An 18,087-nucleotide genomic window follows, 5' to 3' on the forward strand; every position below is an offset into this window, starting at 1 on the left:
TAATTAAGGAAAAAAAGAGGACTGGTGTCCTAACAATCTCTCCTGTAAGCTGTGTCAACAACAACAAAGTTATTCTAAAGAAACAAAAAACCTGAAATGCATATGGATAACAAAGAAAATCAAGAAATGATGAACACATATCTGCAAGATGAAATTACATGCATTCCAGGGACAGGTGACTTCCAAAGAATTAATTTAGAAATTTTCTGCATATGTGCAAAAATATGTGTCTCAGTGAAAATGAAATTTAAAACAGATTTCTTTAAATCACTGCAAAATTGCATGTGGAAACTGTTACTTTGCTTAAAGAAGGTATCCCTCATGAGTGACTGAGAGTCAGTTTAAGCTAAACAGATACTAAAGCTATTTTTAACCTAAAAATAAGATTGCCTTTAGTATTTGAAGGAAATCATCTAAACTGTTTAAGCAATTGTAATTAAATAAACTTAAAACTATTTCAGGTTAACCAATTTGTTCATGAGGAGGAAATCAGACCATAAATAGCAGTCTCTGCCAGCAGCTGTCGGTGCAAGCTGGGATGAAATCAGCAGAGATTCCACTTGTTAGAGATGGAGCTGTTTGTAATCAGGTTTTAAAGAGCCATTCTGAGTGTGGAAATTCAATACATAAGCTTCCAAAGGCAAATAGAGAGGCAAGAAGTCAAAATGCAATGAGTAAAATTTTCTTGCACATGTGGTAATTAGAGCAGTAAAAGCAACAGTTATTTGTGTATTGGCTTTTGTTAAAGTGCTAGATTTTGGGGTTTGTTTTTATTTTAATTTGAAGTCAAACTTTTCACTGATACATTACTGATAAGAAAAGCAGAGCTGGTGCATGTTTTGCTTTATGTCACATAGTTAAAAGGAACAAAACGTGCCAGTATTTCAAACTACCAAAATACAAAGACCCCACTTTTAAAAGAAGCCTCCAGTGATGTGACCAGTCTAGTGCAGCTCCAAACCCCTCGCGTTTCTCACGGCAACTGGGGCACTGCATAATTCCCCGTTTACCTGCCACTGACGGTTTTCCAACCACTGCTTGAAGTCACTCAAAACGCAAACCTGAACTCCATCTTCCTATCGACATCACCCCTACCTGTACTGTCTCCTGCCTTCTGACTGAGCAGCTGCGTCTGTGAACTAGGCTTAGGCGGTCCTTCAAAGCTTTTCAGAGGCCAGGAGTTTGAGAAGTTGATGGTATTATCCTGTGACTTCTTTGGGGAGTCAGCCGGAGAGGAGACGTGCTTTGGGCTGTTCCTGGGCGATGACAGGGGGTAAGACGGCAGAATGAAGGCGCCCTGGCTTGCGTTAGGACCTTGGAAGGACAGCGTCTGCTCTGCTTGATTGCAGAAACTTCTCGGGGTCTTGCTGGAAAAATTTAAGCTGGCACAAACTGAGCAAAGAAAAAGAGTATAGTATTTATGGTAATTAGCCTCTTTGACAGCTCTTATAATAATAATATACAATGAAATAATACACCCTCTGCGTAGTCAAAACTGAAGGTCAGCATGTTACCCAAGGAAACAGACAAAACAGCTAACTTCATGTTGCAAATTGCATTGTCCCTCAAAATATCAATTTCCTTTTACCTACATTTGATCAAATTGAGTTTAAGCCTAAGTTCTCCTGCAGTCATGTTTTGAAGAACTGTATTTAACAAAACAAATGACGCAAGTAGACTGAATACGGTTGTGTTGCTCGCTGCTCCGTATTCCAAGCGTGCATAGCATAAAACTTGTAATTTTACAAATAAGGCACAAATGTTATAAATTGTACTTCCTTTAAAAAAAACCAAACAAAAAAGAAATAAAAAATTATTTTTTCCTAGAAACTAGTAGGTCAAAAATGAAAAGATAAGTGTAGATTTGGAACTATGTTTAAATTGTTTCCCATGGAAAGCAGACACATGTTCCCTGCATTCACTCAGGCTTCAACCATGCAAGTGAAAAAGAGGACAAGTTTTAGTGAAGTTCCTGACAGCCTCTGGAAGGATCATGGTACGTTGGGCCACCTCAGCAACCTCCTGGAGAGCAGAGCCCACAGACAATTCCACTGCCACAACCAGGAAAGCAGAGCCCACGAGGGAGAACCAGCGACAATGCGAGTTGGGCCTGGGGAACCTATTAATTGTCTGTGTCACTCCAAAGAAAACCATTCCATTATGCCTTTGTTATAGCAGAAAAAATCCCTTTACAAATCAGCTAGCTCCAAGGTCTCTGTCTTCTGCTCCTGCTGCTGCCCAAGGCTGCGGCATCCTGCTTCTCCTCAGGTACCCTGGGGCAGCAAAACTGAGACAACCGAGTCAGGTGCGGGTTGTACTACCGAAGAAAGTTAACAATAATATCTGGCACAAGAACTGTTTGCGGAGAAATAAATCAGCAAGCGTGGGCAACGTACCTGACAGCCTTCTGAAGACTGAGGCTAAGAGAACAGAACGTTGACTTTGTAGTTAGAGGCAAAAAAACAAAGAGGAAATTTCTCCTCTCTTTCCACAGGCATGAGAAAAACACCGTTATCTAGAGCCCATCAGTGGCTAGAAGTAAACTAAGTGAAGTTCCTACGTATCTTCCAAGAAGGCTGTCAGCTCTATCCCTTGTCCAACACATCTGGACCACTCAAAGCAGCTCTGTCCACAGATTTGGTATCATTATCATCTATTCCTCCAGACAGCAAGTTCATTCCTTCTCTAAGTGTACATCTGGCATTGGTTTTATTATTATTACTTATGAAGAGCCAAGTTTAGATGTGTTACAGGTCTGATTTATCTCAGCCTCCAGCTCTAGGGTTAAGGGGCACTCAGTCAAATCCCTCAACTCCCTTTTGGACCTAGCAGCAAAAGCTGCCTGACGTGGCGGCGCCGTGGCTGCCTGTCTAGTAAAAGCTGTACAGACACCACCACAAATTAAAGCAATGACATGAGAATTAAAAGCTTTTACCTGCACCAACACAGCATCTCCGCAGCACGCTGAGGTCACTTCCACCCAGCTGCCGTGCTCAGCAGGAAGGAGCAGCCTGCGCCTCCTCCTGCCCACCCTCTGCTCAGGCACCCCGGCCGCCCTCCCCACCTCGGGGGGATGAAAGAGGGGTGTCAGCCAGGCGCCGCGGGGCAAGGCTCGGACCTGGCCTTGCTGCTACGCGAGCTGGACTGATCTGACCTATACCACTAACAGAACTCTAAAGATTAATTTTTCAAAAAAAAAAAGTTCAGATTCTGTTACAGTACCACATTTTATATGGCACACTGATACGGTCAGATAACAAAGGCGTGGGCTGCAAATTAACAACCACAAATGAAAAGCACTGCACAGGAGGGAGGCACAAATACATCTGAATAGGGACTGAACAATGGTTTAGTAATTGTTTTCATTTCTTAAGGCAGCATAGAAATAAAGAGACATTTCTGAAGTAACATGCACTAACTTAGGATAGTTAGAATCCATATACCTTTGTCCTGCTGACAGTTATTTAATCCTAAAAACTGTAAATCAGAGTCCACACTACCACTCTTGCCACGTGTCTGCGTGTATCCAAGTGTTCCACATTTCCCTGAACTTTGCGGCTGATGAGAGCCCATAGCACCTTTCAAAAGAAAACCAGAAATAACTAGATAAATACTTAACATATGCTATTCAATAATATATGATAATATTTAACAGTGAATTAAGACTCTTTTTCTAACTTTCAGTGTAAAATATAACTACTTTGAAAGTATTTAATTCAAGAGTTTCTAAGCAACCTCATAGTACTGTTCATGGGCACAAACTGGAAAAATGGCTGGCTGTTCTTCCAGGGCACTTGTCCAACTCTGAGAATTGTAGGGGGTCAACAGAAAAACCCAAAACAATCACTCTTTGAATACATAACAATAAAAGGAAGACAACACCTTAAACCCCCAAATGCAGTGAGTTTCTTTAGAGCAATGCCACTCCTAGCACAGCAGTGACCAAACTTTGCATGCCGCACATGTCGGTGCTCCTCAGAAAAAGCCCAGAACAAAACCTGCTGCCAAGTGAAGAGAATAAATCAGGTCTGGTCTTGCCCAGGCTCTTCACATGCCTTTTGCCTATTAAAATACAAATCACTGAGTCTTACGCTGCTCGTGTAAATCAGGTGTAGCACTATATCCACAATCTTCTACAGACCTGGTTTTCAAAAACATGACATTTTTCATTCTTTTAAAACAATCTTTAGAGCTCTTTAGACAGCTGCTACCCTTTTACAAGGCAAAAAGAGAAAAAATGCAAATCTAGACTAGATACGCACTGATCTGCTCTTCTGAACAGCCTACCATACATAAATACGACCTTCCTGACGTGTTGACCAGTTTACAGTTTGGTATTTCGTACCCTGCTGCTACTATCAGCTAACTCTCGACAGCATGCTTTTTACAGTAATAACTGCTATTCTAGCCAACAACATATTCCTGCTCAAAAGTCAGTAAAATTCAGTGTCTCCTTTTAATTTGCTACTTTAGCTGCAATTCATGTTGTATTTTACAGTGTAAAAGAACGTTGGCTGAATTATTCTGTTGCTGTTACGGTACTTCTTTTTCCTAGTTCTGCAAAAGCAGCGGAAAGCTCTGTATTTCAGGGATATCCCGAGTCCTTTTGTTCAATACATCTGTTCACGTAACCACAGTTTCTGTCTTTGCTGTCAGCAAAAAAAGCTGATGTATAAAAACTCTTGGGTCTATCTAAACTAGCGAAAATCTGTGTGTGTTCAGGAGGACCGGGAAACAGTGGTGCAGGTTCGGAGATGGCGCACGTGTCTCCAGGAGCACGGATGGGACGGCTGCCGCTTGCTTCAGCTGCAGGCATAGCTCTGTGCCCAGTACTCAATTCTTCATTGTAAATGAAAATAAATAAACAAATAATAAATGATAAATCATGCTCATGAAGGTACAAATTTATGCTTGGGTTCTTCCAAATCTATTTTGTAAACGGCAGATCAAACACTTTTCTGTGTTAATACTTACCAGCACAAACAGAAGAATGGTCAGAGTTAAAATCTATACTGTTCTGAAATAAATTCCTTGAAGATCTTTTTCTACTAAAAAAAACCTCATCACTGACTGGTACTCCTTGAGAGGGCCTTAACTTTGGAGAATGAAGAAAATCATTGGATGTAGAGAACTGTAGGAAAAAAGAAAATAAAGAAACATTCATGTGTGTGAAATGAATGTGCAACCCTTTCCTGTACAAACAGCAGAATTATCAGCATAACTTTGTCACCTAGACCCCACCACAGCCCAGACCCGTCTCTTTTCAATAAAGCTACGCAAAGCACTGTCACTATGTCAAGAAAACAGGACTGATGGAAAATAAAGGTTTTTCTTCCCTATCACTTAGCAAATGAAAAGCAAGAGAGTGTGTGCATATGCCACATCTTTCACCCGCAGAAGCAAATGTGATCCCTCATGCATATAGGCACAGATAAAACTTACTGAATGGAGCAAAAAGCAGAAAAGGTTTCTTAAAAAAAAAAAAAAAAAAAAAAAAGCAGACACCTAGAACGGTGACAGCAGGCCAGAGCAGGGGCTCGGGGGTCTGGCTGCCCCCCCTCTGCCCAGGCATCAGCCCGTCTCAGGGAGCAGCGCAGCAGCAGTGCTGCTCCAGCTGCAGCGTGCCAGGCTGCAGGTCCCTTGGTCTTTCTTGCCCGTGCACGGCAGTGGGGCACAGGAGCCACAAAAGGCACCGAAATTAGTGCCCGTGGACAGAAACCACCAGCTGCCTCGTTCCACCCAGCCCGGGGTGCCTTGCTGCAGGGGTGAGCTGTGCCCCAGCGCCCCGGGCACCGACGTGGGGCTGGGACATGGCTCAGCCGCCTTCAACCTTGTCCTGCGGCCACCTCGGGGCAGGTAACTGCCTAAACCCAAAGCACTGTCTGTGTTTTGGAAAACAGAAAATAAAAATAATTCTATTTTCCAACATTAAACAGTCTCACCTAACCCTTCATTAAATGCAACGTAAGAGATGAAGCCTTTCACTATCATGAAACCAAGCAGTAAGTTTGCTGCAGCATGGCCAGGTCAGCAGTTCACAAATTCAGATCCTTCACACAAAAAGCCTGTGAGAAATTTTTAAAACATTAAAATTTAGCACTGAGTTCCATGGCTCATCAATACAATCTGCCAAGACTTCCTTTGTTAATACAAGGCAGTTGATTTTTAAATGCAAAACATTTTGATGAACCTTTTCTTTTCCCAGCTACCCAATACTTTAAGTATTTTAAGCATTAGAAAGCATTTTAGTTGGTTTCCAGGTCTTAGTCTAATACAGGTTGACACTATTCACACTGAAGGAAAAAAAAAAACCAACAAAACTAACTGGTAGAATACTGCACTAGTCATCAATTTAAAAAATTAATGTACATTTTGAATTATGTACATTAAGCTGTGTGAGTGTTTAAATAGCAGCTACTTGAGGTGTGAAAAAAGCATGCTTCAGGTTCAGTCCCAAAGCTGTATCTGGCAATATCAGCGCCCTGTGATGAGAACCTGTTATAGTTAAAGGAAAAATCTGAATAATGTAAATACTTAGCAAAGAAAAGATCATGCTTTAAATAAAGGTTTCTTGCTTTCTGATTTAACTAGTAAAATCAGTAACCTAAATTATTTCTAGGCTATATTAACTCTGAACTCCCCTTTCATAGACAAGGCTGCACACAGAGGTCAAAATAGAAGCCTGAACAGAAATGGAAATGTTTGTGCAGCATTGGAAAGAACAGCATTACGTTAAGCCTAAAAACCTCCTTTACTCAATATACTGGTTGCGTGGAATGAAGAATTTGTAGTCTAACACATACATCATACATTTACTTATACTTTTTTTTTTTTTTTTTTCATTTCACTGAAGATCTCAGTGCACCGTAAAGACAGATTCTGAAACTGGGAACCCCAGAGAAACTCTGGCACCATGAACCTGCAGTTCTCCATCAGCCCGTAATTAATTACCTCCTCGCCCCACCTGACCCCCGCAATGCCGCTTGCGTTCGGCACAGAGAGACCGATCAGCGGCAAACCCCGCTGCGGCACTGCGGAGCCTGCAGAACAGCCAGCTCGGAGCTCCCTGCACGTTCCACGCACCACGCTGAATCCCGTGGTGGCTGCACAGATTCCAACGTCTTGCAAGTTAAATGACTGGGTCACATAACAGCAGCTAAATGCTCTGATTTCATATCTTGGTGGGGTTTCATTTGGTATTTAATATTGTAATGGGGTTTCACACAAGCATCACAAAATAAAGCATGGTCAGAACTTAAAACTTGAAGCGGCACAGTCATGAGATGAGTAGCATGGCTGGGAGCATACTCTAATTGTCTTTAAATCATTATAATACTTACTTTTTCACATAATATCTTAAAAATAAGAAATTTTTATGGTTATGGAATATAGACAAAAAACTTCAGGAGTTTAAGCAAAACCTTCAGGTCCCTTCCACGTAAAGATGACTCACATTAGCCAGATATACACACGAGCCAAGAGAAATTAAATCTCCATACCCTCCCAATGAGACTCCTCTTGAGAAAATAAACTTCACAATTCAAACTTTTAAATTACGTACTTCTGAACCTGCTCTCTAAGACTGTGCCCCTTTAAAAATGAAAAAAGTAACTCTCATATGGTACCTGTTATTAGTAAATAAACAAGTGAAGCGGCAATTTGCTTGTATTTCCATTTAGTGCTTTAAAAAACCAACGGGTTCCCAAAGGGGCGGCTGTTCACCCCCGCGCCGACGTACACAGCTACGGGGACAGCGGCTGCTGGACCGCACAGCTTCACTGCTCCTGGGAGGGATTTTGTGGTAACGAAAACGGCAACAATTTTGCCTTTACTTACAAAACCGCACGTTCCAATTTCCTGTTGTGCACTGCATTTCACGGGCTCCGCGTTCATCAGGTATGATTAAAGCCATCCGCGTAACAAGCCAAAGCCTCCAGTGTGCAGCATTTTCAGCAAATCCACTGAAATGCTCAAAAAACTTAAAACTTGACATAAAATCTCCACCCTGAAAGCCAGCTCTAACGGAGGACTGTACTTTCTAACTGGCCTTCGGGGATTAGACTCTCACTTAAAATACCTGCGGACAACTGCTTAGGTCAAAGCATATAGCAGCGAGGGGAAAGTTAAGGAGCCTTGACAAAACACGGATCATCTGGATCCCATTTTTAATGGAAGACGGCAGCAGGAATCCAGCAGGTGTGAAAGGCTTTAGCAAGATCAGAGCAGGGAACAGGAAACTTTGCAAATAACAAGAACCAAGTTCCGATGGCTGGATATACAGTAGGGACGACGACTCAAATCACAGGAGCAGAACTGGCGCTTTATCACCCGGGAACCTGGGGGGGACACTCATTTTACTTTACAACTGAGAAGAAGAACAGCGGCCGCATGGGTGAAGTGGATCGTCCAGGTTATTACAAGTCAGGGTAAGAGAGGAGATGAGAACTCGGCATTCCTGCTTCTGCTATCCGCCTGCTAGAAAACCTCACTCTCCATCTACCCAACTTTCAGTCCGTGAATAAATGCATTACTTGTACAAAGTACTTACGCCGTATTTCTCCATGCAGACACAATATATGCAGAAGGAGCAAATTACACAACATTGACATGATTGTACAACTTTGCTCAGTTGTTCCAGTCCCAGCTACAGGAATAAAAACTGATTTCTTGTATACAAATTACAATTACAGCAATTATAGATTTGCTAAAGGTAGGCATGCAGGGTGGTGGCAAATAAATGCAAACCTAAAGCTGACAGATTTTTCACTGAAGTAAATGACAGATCCTGGAGAAGGGATTTCTCAAAAGGTTTCAGCTTCACTTTAATCCTGCTAGTACCACCAATGTTGGAAAACACTGGAACCTGTCCACGAAAAGAAACATTAACTCGGTTACCCAAGCCCAGCCCTTGTGCGTGACCCATCGCTGACAAATCTCCGTTCTTACGTCCCCTGACCAGCTGAGCAGCCGCACGGGGGGGAGGCGAAAGGTCCATCAAACGCCCAGCCGCCATCTACAACACGCTCCCAGGGAAGAGATCAGCCACAGCACAAATATGTGATGCTCTCTCCCCCAAAATACTCTACCAGCCTCCAGAAAAATCATGACTCATGTCCCAGAGACAGACACCTCAACTCACAATGAAAGGATAGCTTTTATGGCACAGACAACCTCCACGTCCCTTTAATCCTCATTACCGCTGTGGAAAACAAAGAGTGGCTGTTTCATACAACTAATTTCAGAGATCATTTGAACATTCACTAAGGTCTTCACAGAGTCCAGCTATTAAGTTCTCTGGTTATCAGATCAGCACGTAAACTGAGAAGAATTCCACAGCTATTGCCAAACAGCGCAGTTATGTGAAACTGCGTGTAGTTTGTGCACATTTTGTAACATGGCTTAAAGCTTGAGCAAAACGTTGAAATGCTCTAGCCTCCCCCAAAGGGCACTGCTTTCCGCAGCAGGCGCGGGATCCGCAGTGTCTGCGTTTCACAGGGAGAAACCAGAGGTAACTCTCATCCTGCAATAATCCCTAGGCACGTTACATTTACATACAGCACGCTACACTTCCACGGTAAACACGGGAAGGCTTAGCTACCAAAAGACCAGAGAGGAACTCCTGGCTCTCTGTTAGCCGATTTTGTGGCAACCAGTTTGTTTCTTCGAGTTTCAGCAGAGCAGTGGAGCTAGTAAGGTCTACAGAAGCAGCAGCAATTAGTTTTTTAGAAAGTGCTTCTGTACCCCAAACTGCTGATAGTGGTTTTGTTCTGATGGCTTGCTTAAATAGGAATTATAGAAGATGAGAGTTAAAAAGGGAACGGGGGATTGCTAGTGCAATGTTCTTAAAGTCATTTGTGTGGCCTCTCCTGAACGGCACCAGCTGGGCAACCACTGGAGAACGCGACACGTTTGGTCACAGCAGGCTAATTTCAGTCACTTAACGTCAGCACCCAAGAGGTGAGTAGATCATGTCAAGTCCTAAAGAAAACAAATATTTACTTCGGAATAGGATCTGGTCTGGTTCAGATTGGAATTGTTTATGCTTTCCAAGGCTAAACCCAAGGAATGGAAGCAGACATAGCATATCAGTGTGTCCAGAAAGAGAACACTCACTCCAGCAACTTCAGACAACTTTATCGCTCGGATTGGCAGATAACAAATTGAACATGGCGAGTCTGGCTCTGCCAGCTCAGAATTAGAAATGAATGGGACCTTACTGAAGTACAAAAGAAAATATTCACGGGGTTATACACTTTATCAGCGCCCTGCGTTGCCAACTATCTCCTATCTCTAGCTGCTGCCATAAGGCTCCTGGACATATACGCTTCGGAATGTACAACTCTGGGTACTTAAAAATAACCCCCAAACCCGTTACCATTTTATTAATTTGGGTAGAAATCAGAGAAGCTTCAGCCTACCGATGCAAGCTGAGTGGTGATAGCAACTACCAGAGGAGGTCGGGCTACTCAAATTTGGCTTTGGAAGAGGGTAGAGTCAAAGGCAGAGTCTGTCCTGTAGCTTTGACAGATGTGTGCAGCTGCCGAAAACCAGGAGCGTAGAAGCACACACAGATAGTTGTGCTTCATTTGGTGAACTCGGGTTTGGCTTTCAGAAAGAAAGAAAAATGGAAAGCTGAGGTGCTATGAAAAACTACTAAGCCATGAGCCTTCAAAGGATACTAGTTGTCAGAAGTAAGACCCGCAGATTAAATAAAGACTGGTACAAATGTTTTACTTAACGACCTTTTTAAGGGGTGTGCGCTGTATACCCCATGAGTGCCACATTTTGTAAGCACATCTCCGGGCAGAACACCGCTGAGCTGTGTCACTGGTGCTGGTTCCCTTTCCAACAAAACTCCGTGTCAGCCGCAGCATTGGGGCAAGGCGGCTCCTCGGATGACCCAAAAGTCCTGCTGCACCCACCGCTCCTCTCAGGTCTTTGCTGGCACTCTCTGGCTCCAAAGGAGACAGCTGGAAGCACTGGTCCCCTCAGTGTTTTCCTATCAGTCCTGTTTTCTTCTGCCACCACGACTGGGGAGAACACTCCTTTCTGATGGCTGAATGAGGGCACCCTCTGGAAGTTGAGGTGGTGGCAGTTCAAGCATCTCTCACTTTAGAGCTTCTCACTAAGGAGTCCGTAAGGTTGAAGATAGCTATGGTCCCATGCAAAGCTAACAAATTAAGAGAAACTCTGCGCTTGCATCTCCAGTGTCAGGCTAAGCACCGTTCAGTGGTGGTACCTCCGCTGCTCCAGGCGGCAGCCACGTGTGTCACGCAGTCACACCGAGACTTCACGCTGTTCAGAAACAGCACGCAGGACGGACGCTCTTGGTTATGCCTGTTGCATGGTCAGATGGCCCTTCTGAATCCTGCAGCGTAGCTGGCCACCGTAACTTTACCGATTGGAATGAAACAAAATCAGCTTCAAAGGACGTCAGGGGTTAGAGAGAAACGTTTCATCAATAACCCAACTTAACATCACTGACAGAAGCTGCTTTCAGACAAACCCCTGAAGGCAATGTGCTTTATCTACGTTACATTTGTAGTACACATTAACTTACACGTGTTTTTATTTCACATCTTATCTGATCAGGAAAGTCTAGACATGGCCTTGGACAATCACTGTGTAACATGACCCTAAAAATACTGGTAGAAAACCAGCTTTAAACATTAAGCTAATTTCATGCATCCTTTCAGCCACAGAATGACTCCAAAAGTTAATTTTTAAACAAATTCATTTCAAAAGAATGTCTGAATCAGTAATTATTTTTTTACATTTACATGAACAAGTTGAATACCCAAATTTTACGTGTGATATACCTTACTGAAAATAGTTAAGAGGAGATACAGGGCTAACTTTCATTCTGCCCCCCACTTTGATTGCTAAATGCCCCGACGAAGAGAGCTTTATTTATACAGCTCATGACAATCTCTTTCACTTAAGAAAGAATGTCTTCAAGCACAGGAAACGCTCTTCAAGTTTACTCGTCCCAGTAAGTGAAAACACAGTTCACCTACTTGCATCGAACATACATACAGGCTACGGGATAAGCACAGTTTCATGGCATGGTTGTAACAAAACACCATCAAGAAGCCAGCAAATCCTGTACCAACAATCACAAAGCCAGATATAAAGATATCTCCAGCCCTAGAAAGCTTTACAATCAGACAGACGTAACAGTAAGACAAGACAAATGATCAGGATGTGAAGACAGAGTAACTAAGCTGTCAACCTACAGCGATCGGATAAATATTTCAATACTTAAACCATCGTGTCGTTTAAATTTCCATGACAGTAAACGTGGGCCTAGCCAACAGGACTCAAAGTCTCGAAAACAATTCATGTCATGCTAACCGAGGTCCCTGGTCACAAAGACAGCTCTCCAGTACCGGCTGCACAGACTAGGTCTCCACTGACGATGGGGCCGCTTGAGCAATCACCATGTAGGAAACTAAAATCAATCCCTACTCTCTTTCTCCCTCATACACGACGATGAGCAGCATTTGCCTTACCTTCTAACAAAAAGCCTCTCTGACGTACTTCTTGTTTAAACGAGGCTGTTCCTTCCCCTTGGAGGGCAAAGATGCAGTACCTACATTAAAATCGTGCTTTTGTCTTTCACAGGAGCACCGATACAGCCAGACCTCATCTTTACAGACACTGAAGTAAAAAGGAATCGTGGGAATTTGAAAAACTGAGTGCCACCATGTCTTCTGAGTGACAAAGAAGTGCCACCAGTACCAGTTAAACAACTGCTAATGGAGAGGGAGACACATGATGGTTACAGCAGTGCAAGCGGACTAAATTGGTATGAGACTGTAAAGAGATACGAAGCTGCTCCTTGAGCCAGGTGCAACTTACACTCGACTTACTATGACCTGAAAGACATGGCAGGTAGGCAGCTGTTAATCCCCTGCAATTTTTAAAACCACAGCTCCCAGAAGCCAGCTGAAGAGTAATTGTAAAACCTTACGTCTGCCTGTAGCGTGCTCTTCTTAACTGCCCACTGGCAAAGAAACAGCTTGCATTTTCACATGGATGGAACCAAATTTTTCAAACCCACTAAAAGCAAAATAACAGCTGCTGTATGGTATCAGCCTTCAGATGTCTCTCTAACAATGGGATGCTCTGGACATCACTCACATCAGGTGAACCAATACCACTAAAGCAAGCTGGTAAAGCAGGCATAATTTTGGTACTGTGCTCATCTATGTTCAAGTCAAAATTTCAAATTCTATCAAACATGACACTGAATGTTATTTTTGTCAGTACTTACCTGCATGTAAGCAAAAAGCTACAGGCTTTTTGGAGAAAGTGGAGAAGAGCTATACTTCAATGTAAAATGGATTCCGGTTAACTGGAGGTTTCTGGTTATTCAGATGGCTTTCAAGTAAGAGTGGAAAAGGAGCATTAACATGTTTCCTTTGGCAGAGCGCAACTGATGAAGTCTTCAAGTTTTGACACCTCAAAGTTATCACCAGCTTTCTACCAACTTAAATATGCAAGAAAACAACATAAAATGGAAGTGAGAGGCAAACAGAGCAAGTCAGAAAGCAAAGGGAAGAGACAGGAACAAACAGTATCTCTAGGAGGCAGAGGATGTCTTAGAAAAACAGTCATTAGATGCAAAAAATTAGTTCTTATTAAAAAGGCATAAATACAGTACGTGACAAACAGGACTTTCACCCTGTAGAAGTATTTTCACTACTACCTACTGTATACTGTGTGGCAGCAGGGAAAGCAAAGCAAGAGTGGTTAACTTCACAGCTCGAGTCTCCACACAGCAGCAAAGGGAGAGAGATTCAGGAAAGTAAACTGCACCGACAGTCACAAGTAGCTCCTGTTCAGAACGGCGCTTTTACCAAATAAAGGCTGAAACTGAGTCTGTTTTAATTCTGCAAAAATAGATGGCACAAATATACGTTCTACATCTGTTCATAAGTAGGAACAAAGTTAAACATTTGGCATAATATGCACGAATGTAAGAATAAAGACGGTCACAAAAGGAAAACGTTAATTTAAACTTGAAGCATTTGCATGACATTACGTAATTGGAAAAGTCTTCCAAGGAGAGAAGAAGAAAACCTGTCATCCTACAGACTCAGTCACACAGACAAATGTTGGGATGGCAAAGAGACAAGCCAAGCGGTTGCCAGATGAAGGAAGTAAATCTGAAGGTCCTTCTATTTTTTCTTGCTAGGCTTTACATTCGGGAGGTAAATAGCTCCCTGACATGAGCACTTCCTGCAGCCCGCTCATGATTTGCCCACCTTTAGAGTAATACTCTAACAAAACCCAAAGCCCAGACAGGTGCCCTTAGTGCTCCAGGTGCCCGGCAGTTAGCTTGGTTTTCATCCCAACATTACGAGATGCGATTTATGCTCATTACGTTCATACTACACAAATAAAAACACATACAGTCTAGAAAACTTTTATTGTATTAGTATCAAGGATGTTTCCTAATAAACCGACTACCTCATTATCACCGACTTGAAGCCATGAATAAGTAGCTACCTCCCCAGGTCAAATTTAAGTTCACACCACTTCTAAATGCACTTTACATATGCAACAAAACAGAAACCGTAATTAATTGCTTTCTCTCCCTCCCTCCAGGGGTGCAAACTTTGGGCACTCCTCCCAATTTACAGGGATAAATACGACCGCATGTACAGAAAAGGTTAAGAACCTAACCATGACCTCGAGAGCGGGCTGCCTCAGGCAGAGGACCTTCCACCGTTCCAAGCAACAGCCAGGTTCTGATTCGTGTGTGGGCGTGCTTTTTGTTTGCGCTCACCAGAGAAACACAAACGCAGCCAGCAGCAAACAGCAGCAGTACAGAATTCAGCCCAATTTGCCTAGAGAGTGCTGGCAATTAACTAGTATTTCTACAAGTTGTATTAGTTAATACTGAAAAGCTGTTTCAAAAAGAAAAACGTTCTTGCTCTAGAGGTGTTTCCTACATAACTTGTTGTCCAAACCCTATTTGCTTCGTAGGTAACCCAAGGGAACTTAAGTCGCCTGATTCATCAGCTCAAAGATAGAGATCTCTTCAGGAGTCTGAATTAAAGGTAATGCATACACCACCAAAGGGCACGAGCCTGTCTGCACACAAGGATAAATGCAAGTATAAGGTTTTTACACTACAATAATGTTAACTCACATTTCTTTTATTAAGAGACTTTATTAAAGGCTGGCCTTCACAAAGTAGCACTGTTCATGACCTCATCCTATACAGGAATAAGTTACTAAGCAACTAAGAATTAGATTCTGAATACATAAACGTGGTAGTGACGAAGTCTATTCTATAGAGCTTTCGATTTTCTAAAAAGATTCACTTGCTTAAACTCACTCGCTGGAGATCAAGTTGTGATAAATTAAACCTGTCCAGTTAAAAAAAAAAAACCCCACATCAGAAACCCCACGCACACAGATACACCTTCCAGGTCTTAAACACACGGACGGTATCCAAAACAGATGTCACAGAACAGAACCACCACCAATGTAACAAGGACCTGAACGACGTTTCGAAGGTGCCTTCCCTTGGCGCCTGCTGACATGGTCAGTAAGTGATGAAACCAAAACTTGGGTCAATCAGAATTGCTATTTCAGCCTGACCTACATTTTTCCTAGTCAAATCAGACCGAGGAACAAGAGCCACACAGACGTTTGGCAACTGCCAGGTTTTATTACAGGCCAGTACGCTGCCAAAAAGCGCTGGCTCGGTCACACTCCAGAGCTCTGCCTTCTAAGCCTGAGCTGAAGTAATTTGTCACTTTTCCTCCAGCTTCTGCATTTAGGAAACTCTTTGCAGTCCATCAGGTGCTCTCAAACACAAATACACAAACAGAAGCTCTGAAATAGTTTCCCCACTTTGTACTCATTGCCTGGGTTTCAGCTAGCCATCATCAGAGACAGCTCACTAGGGTTAAATGTTGGAAGTGCCTCATGGAGCCCAGCTAACTTACAAAAACAAAAATAATCTTTTTTTGAAGTGATACTTTCTCTGGTTCCTACTGTTAAATCTGACATTAAGGAGTTCTCAAATTTGCCTTCACAGATTGATGTACCTATAGAGATCCCTGCACGTAAAATACCAACGGTATTAGCCATACCTCGCAAACATCTGTCATTTAATAAGCCTTTGACAAGTTTCAAATCTGTTTGGAACATGCCTTAGAATAAACGAGCCCAGTGAGCTGTGGGTACATACCTGCTCCACACCCTTTGTGAAAGGCATCTTGACTCCTGAACCACCTTCCCTGTCTCCAGCATGCTCATTTTCCCAAGGCAGTTTGTTTTTCCCTTTGCCTGCACTCAGGACTCTTCTTGGACTTATCCCTTGGTCGGCATATGCACTGTGCGAGTTGGAGTTTTGCAGAGCATCGTCCCTTGCGTGATACCCGCAGTAACTGTGTGCACTCTGAGTCCTGCTGCCCATCAACAACCAGTCTGTATCTGCTCCGGGGGGTACGCATGACCCCCTGTTATGACCAGATGACGGCAAGGGCACCGCATACTCTACAAACCCGTGGTCTACTAGCTTTGGCAAAGTCTTCCTGGCCAGCCTGGCCTGCACTGCATGCATCACCCCATCCCCGTTGTCCTCCAGTTCCACGGCATCCACCGCCTTGAAGAGAAGGGCGGTTTTTCCGGGGCCCATGGAAGACGCCAGCACAGCAAACGCCTCCATGGCAGCATGCCGGACCCTGCGCTTGCTGTCCACCAGTGCTGGGGCCAGCCCAAACGCCAGCTTGGCCAAGTCCAGCTCCTCACCAGGGTAAGTGAGGAGGGCTACGATGCAGATGTTGACCACCTCTTCGCGGACTTTGGAGTTCTTGTGCTGCAGATGCTCCTGCTGCAGCAGCAGCCCCAGCACCTGCTGAGGACCCGCCGCCTTCATCAGCCGCAGGAACAGGCGGTTGTACTCCTGCCGGATGGCCAGCTTGTTGTCCCCCAGGACTTTAGCAGCAGCAGAGACCAGAGGCACCAGGAAGGCCTGGACCTGGTCGCCCAGGCGCAGGGCCAGCAGATGTATCCCCTCCAACGCCCCGAGCACCACCTTGAAGTTGGAGTCATCGAGGAGGGTGTAGAGGAAGCTGATGAGCCCCAGGAGGCTGGGGGCTGGCGTGGAGGCCACCGCAGCCTGGCTGACACCTCCGACCACCCTCTTCAGCTCCTCCACGGCCTGCGTGCGGCTCTTGTAGTCCTCCTGGTCCAGCAGGCGAGCGTGCAGCTCCGGCGGCAACAGCCCGAACTTCAGGCCGGCGCTGCCGGGCTGGGCGGGGGGAGGTGGTGCCGTGCCCTCGCCACCCAGCCGGCCCTCCAGCAGCCGCTGCCGGCCGGCGGGCGGGAACGGCTGGGCGCCGGGCTCCTCCTCCCGCTGCCCGGCGGGCCCGGGGCCACCCAGCTGCCAGGCCAGGCTGCGGGACAGCTCACCTAGGCCGCGGCGGACGGCGGGCGGCGGCGTAAGGGCGCGCAGGGAAGCGGCGGCGGCGGCGGGCGGGCGGGGGGCACGGCCGGGCCCGCGGCGACTCCCGCGCTGGGCCTCTCCGCGCAGCGCCGGCCGCGGCCCCCACGGCAGCTCCACAGCGGCGGCGGCGGCACCGGCACCCGCACCCGCACCCTCCTCACCCTCAGCCGCCGCCCGGCCGCCACGCTCGGGACTGAGGCACGGCGGGAACCGCCCCCCGCCGCCGCCCCGCGCCCCGCGCTCGGGACCCGCCGGCTCCTCCATGGCGCGGGCGGGCGGCGGCAGCGCGAGGGCCGCGGCCATGGGCGGCGCAGAACGGAGCCACCCCCGCCCCGGCAACGCCGCGCGGCACAACACCGCCGTCGCCAGGGGCCGGCCTGCACCGCGCATGCGCGGCACCGCCCACAGCGCGGCGCCGGGGGGGTGGGGGGGCAGCGGCTGGCACACACCTCGGCACCCTCCCGCCTCCGCCGCCGCCGCGGTGCGCGGGTGAGCCACTGCAGAAGCGACTCAACCGCGGGGCGGGAGCGGGCGCTGGTAGCGCCGCCCCGCTGGAGAAGCCGAACCGCCGCCCTCCCCTGTGGCGTGCGGAGTGGCACCGCCCGCGCCTGGGGGGT

The 18,087-nt window shown here is 45.6% G+C and overlaps 1 protein-coding gene across 4 annotated transcripts in view; it reads right to left on the reverse strand.

Moving 5' to 3' along the window:
• TOGARAM1 (TOG array regulator of axonemal microtubules 1) overlaps positions 1-18,056 on the reverse strand; it is a 48,635-nt gene extending 30,579 nt beyond the window's left edge. For all 4 annotated transcript variants that reach the window (XR_008577516.1, XR_008577517.1, XM_054828987.1 and 1 more), the window contains exons 1-4: positions 16,211-18,056; positions 4,975-5,131; positions 3,444-3,578; positions 1,096-1,392 (exon numbers count right to left, since the gene is read on the reverse strand). Coding sequence is in view for 2 of the 4 variants with exons in the window: in XM_054828987.1 (XP_054684962.1) it covers positions 1,096-1,392; positions 3,444-3,578; positions 4,975-5,131; positions 16,211-17,860 (2,239 nt within the window). In the remaining 2 variants the exon portion in view is untranslated. The remainder of the gene's footprint in view (positions 1-1,095; positions 1,393-3,443; positions 3,579-4,974; positions 5,132-16,210) is intronic.
• Between the last annotated feature and the right edge of the window lie 31 nt (positions 18,057-18,087).

Source organism: Grus americana, chromosome 5 (genome assembly GCF_028858705.1).
Source record: "Grus americana isolate bGruAme1 chromosome 5, bGruAme1.mat, whole genome shotgun sequence".
Classification (NCBI taxonomy): domain Eukaryota; kingdom Metazoa; phylum Chordata; class Aves; order Gruiformes; family Gruidae; genus Grus; species Grus americana.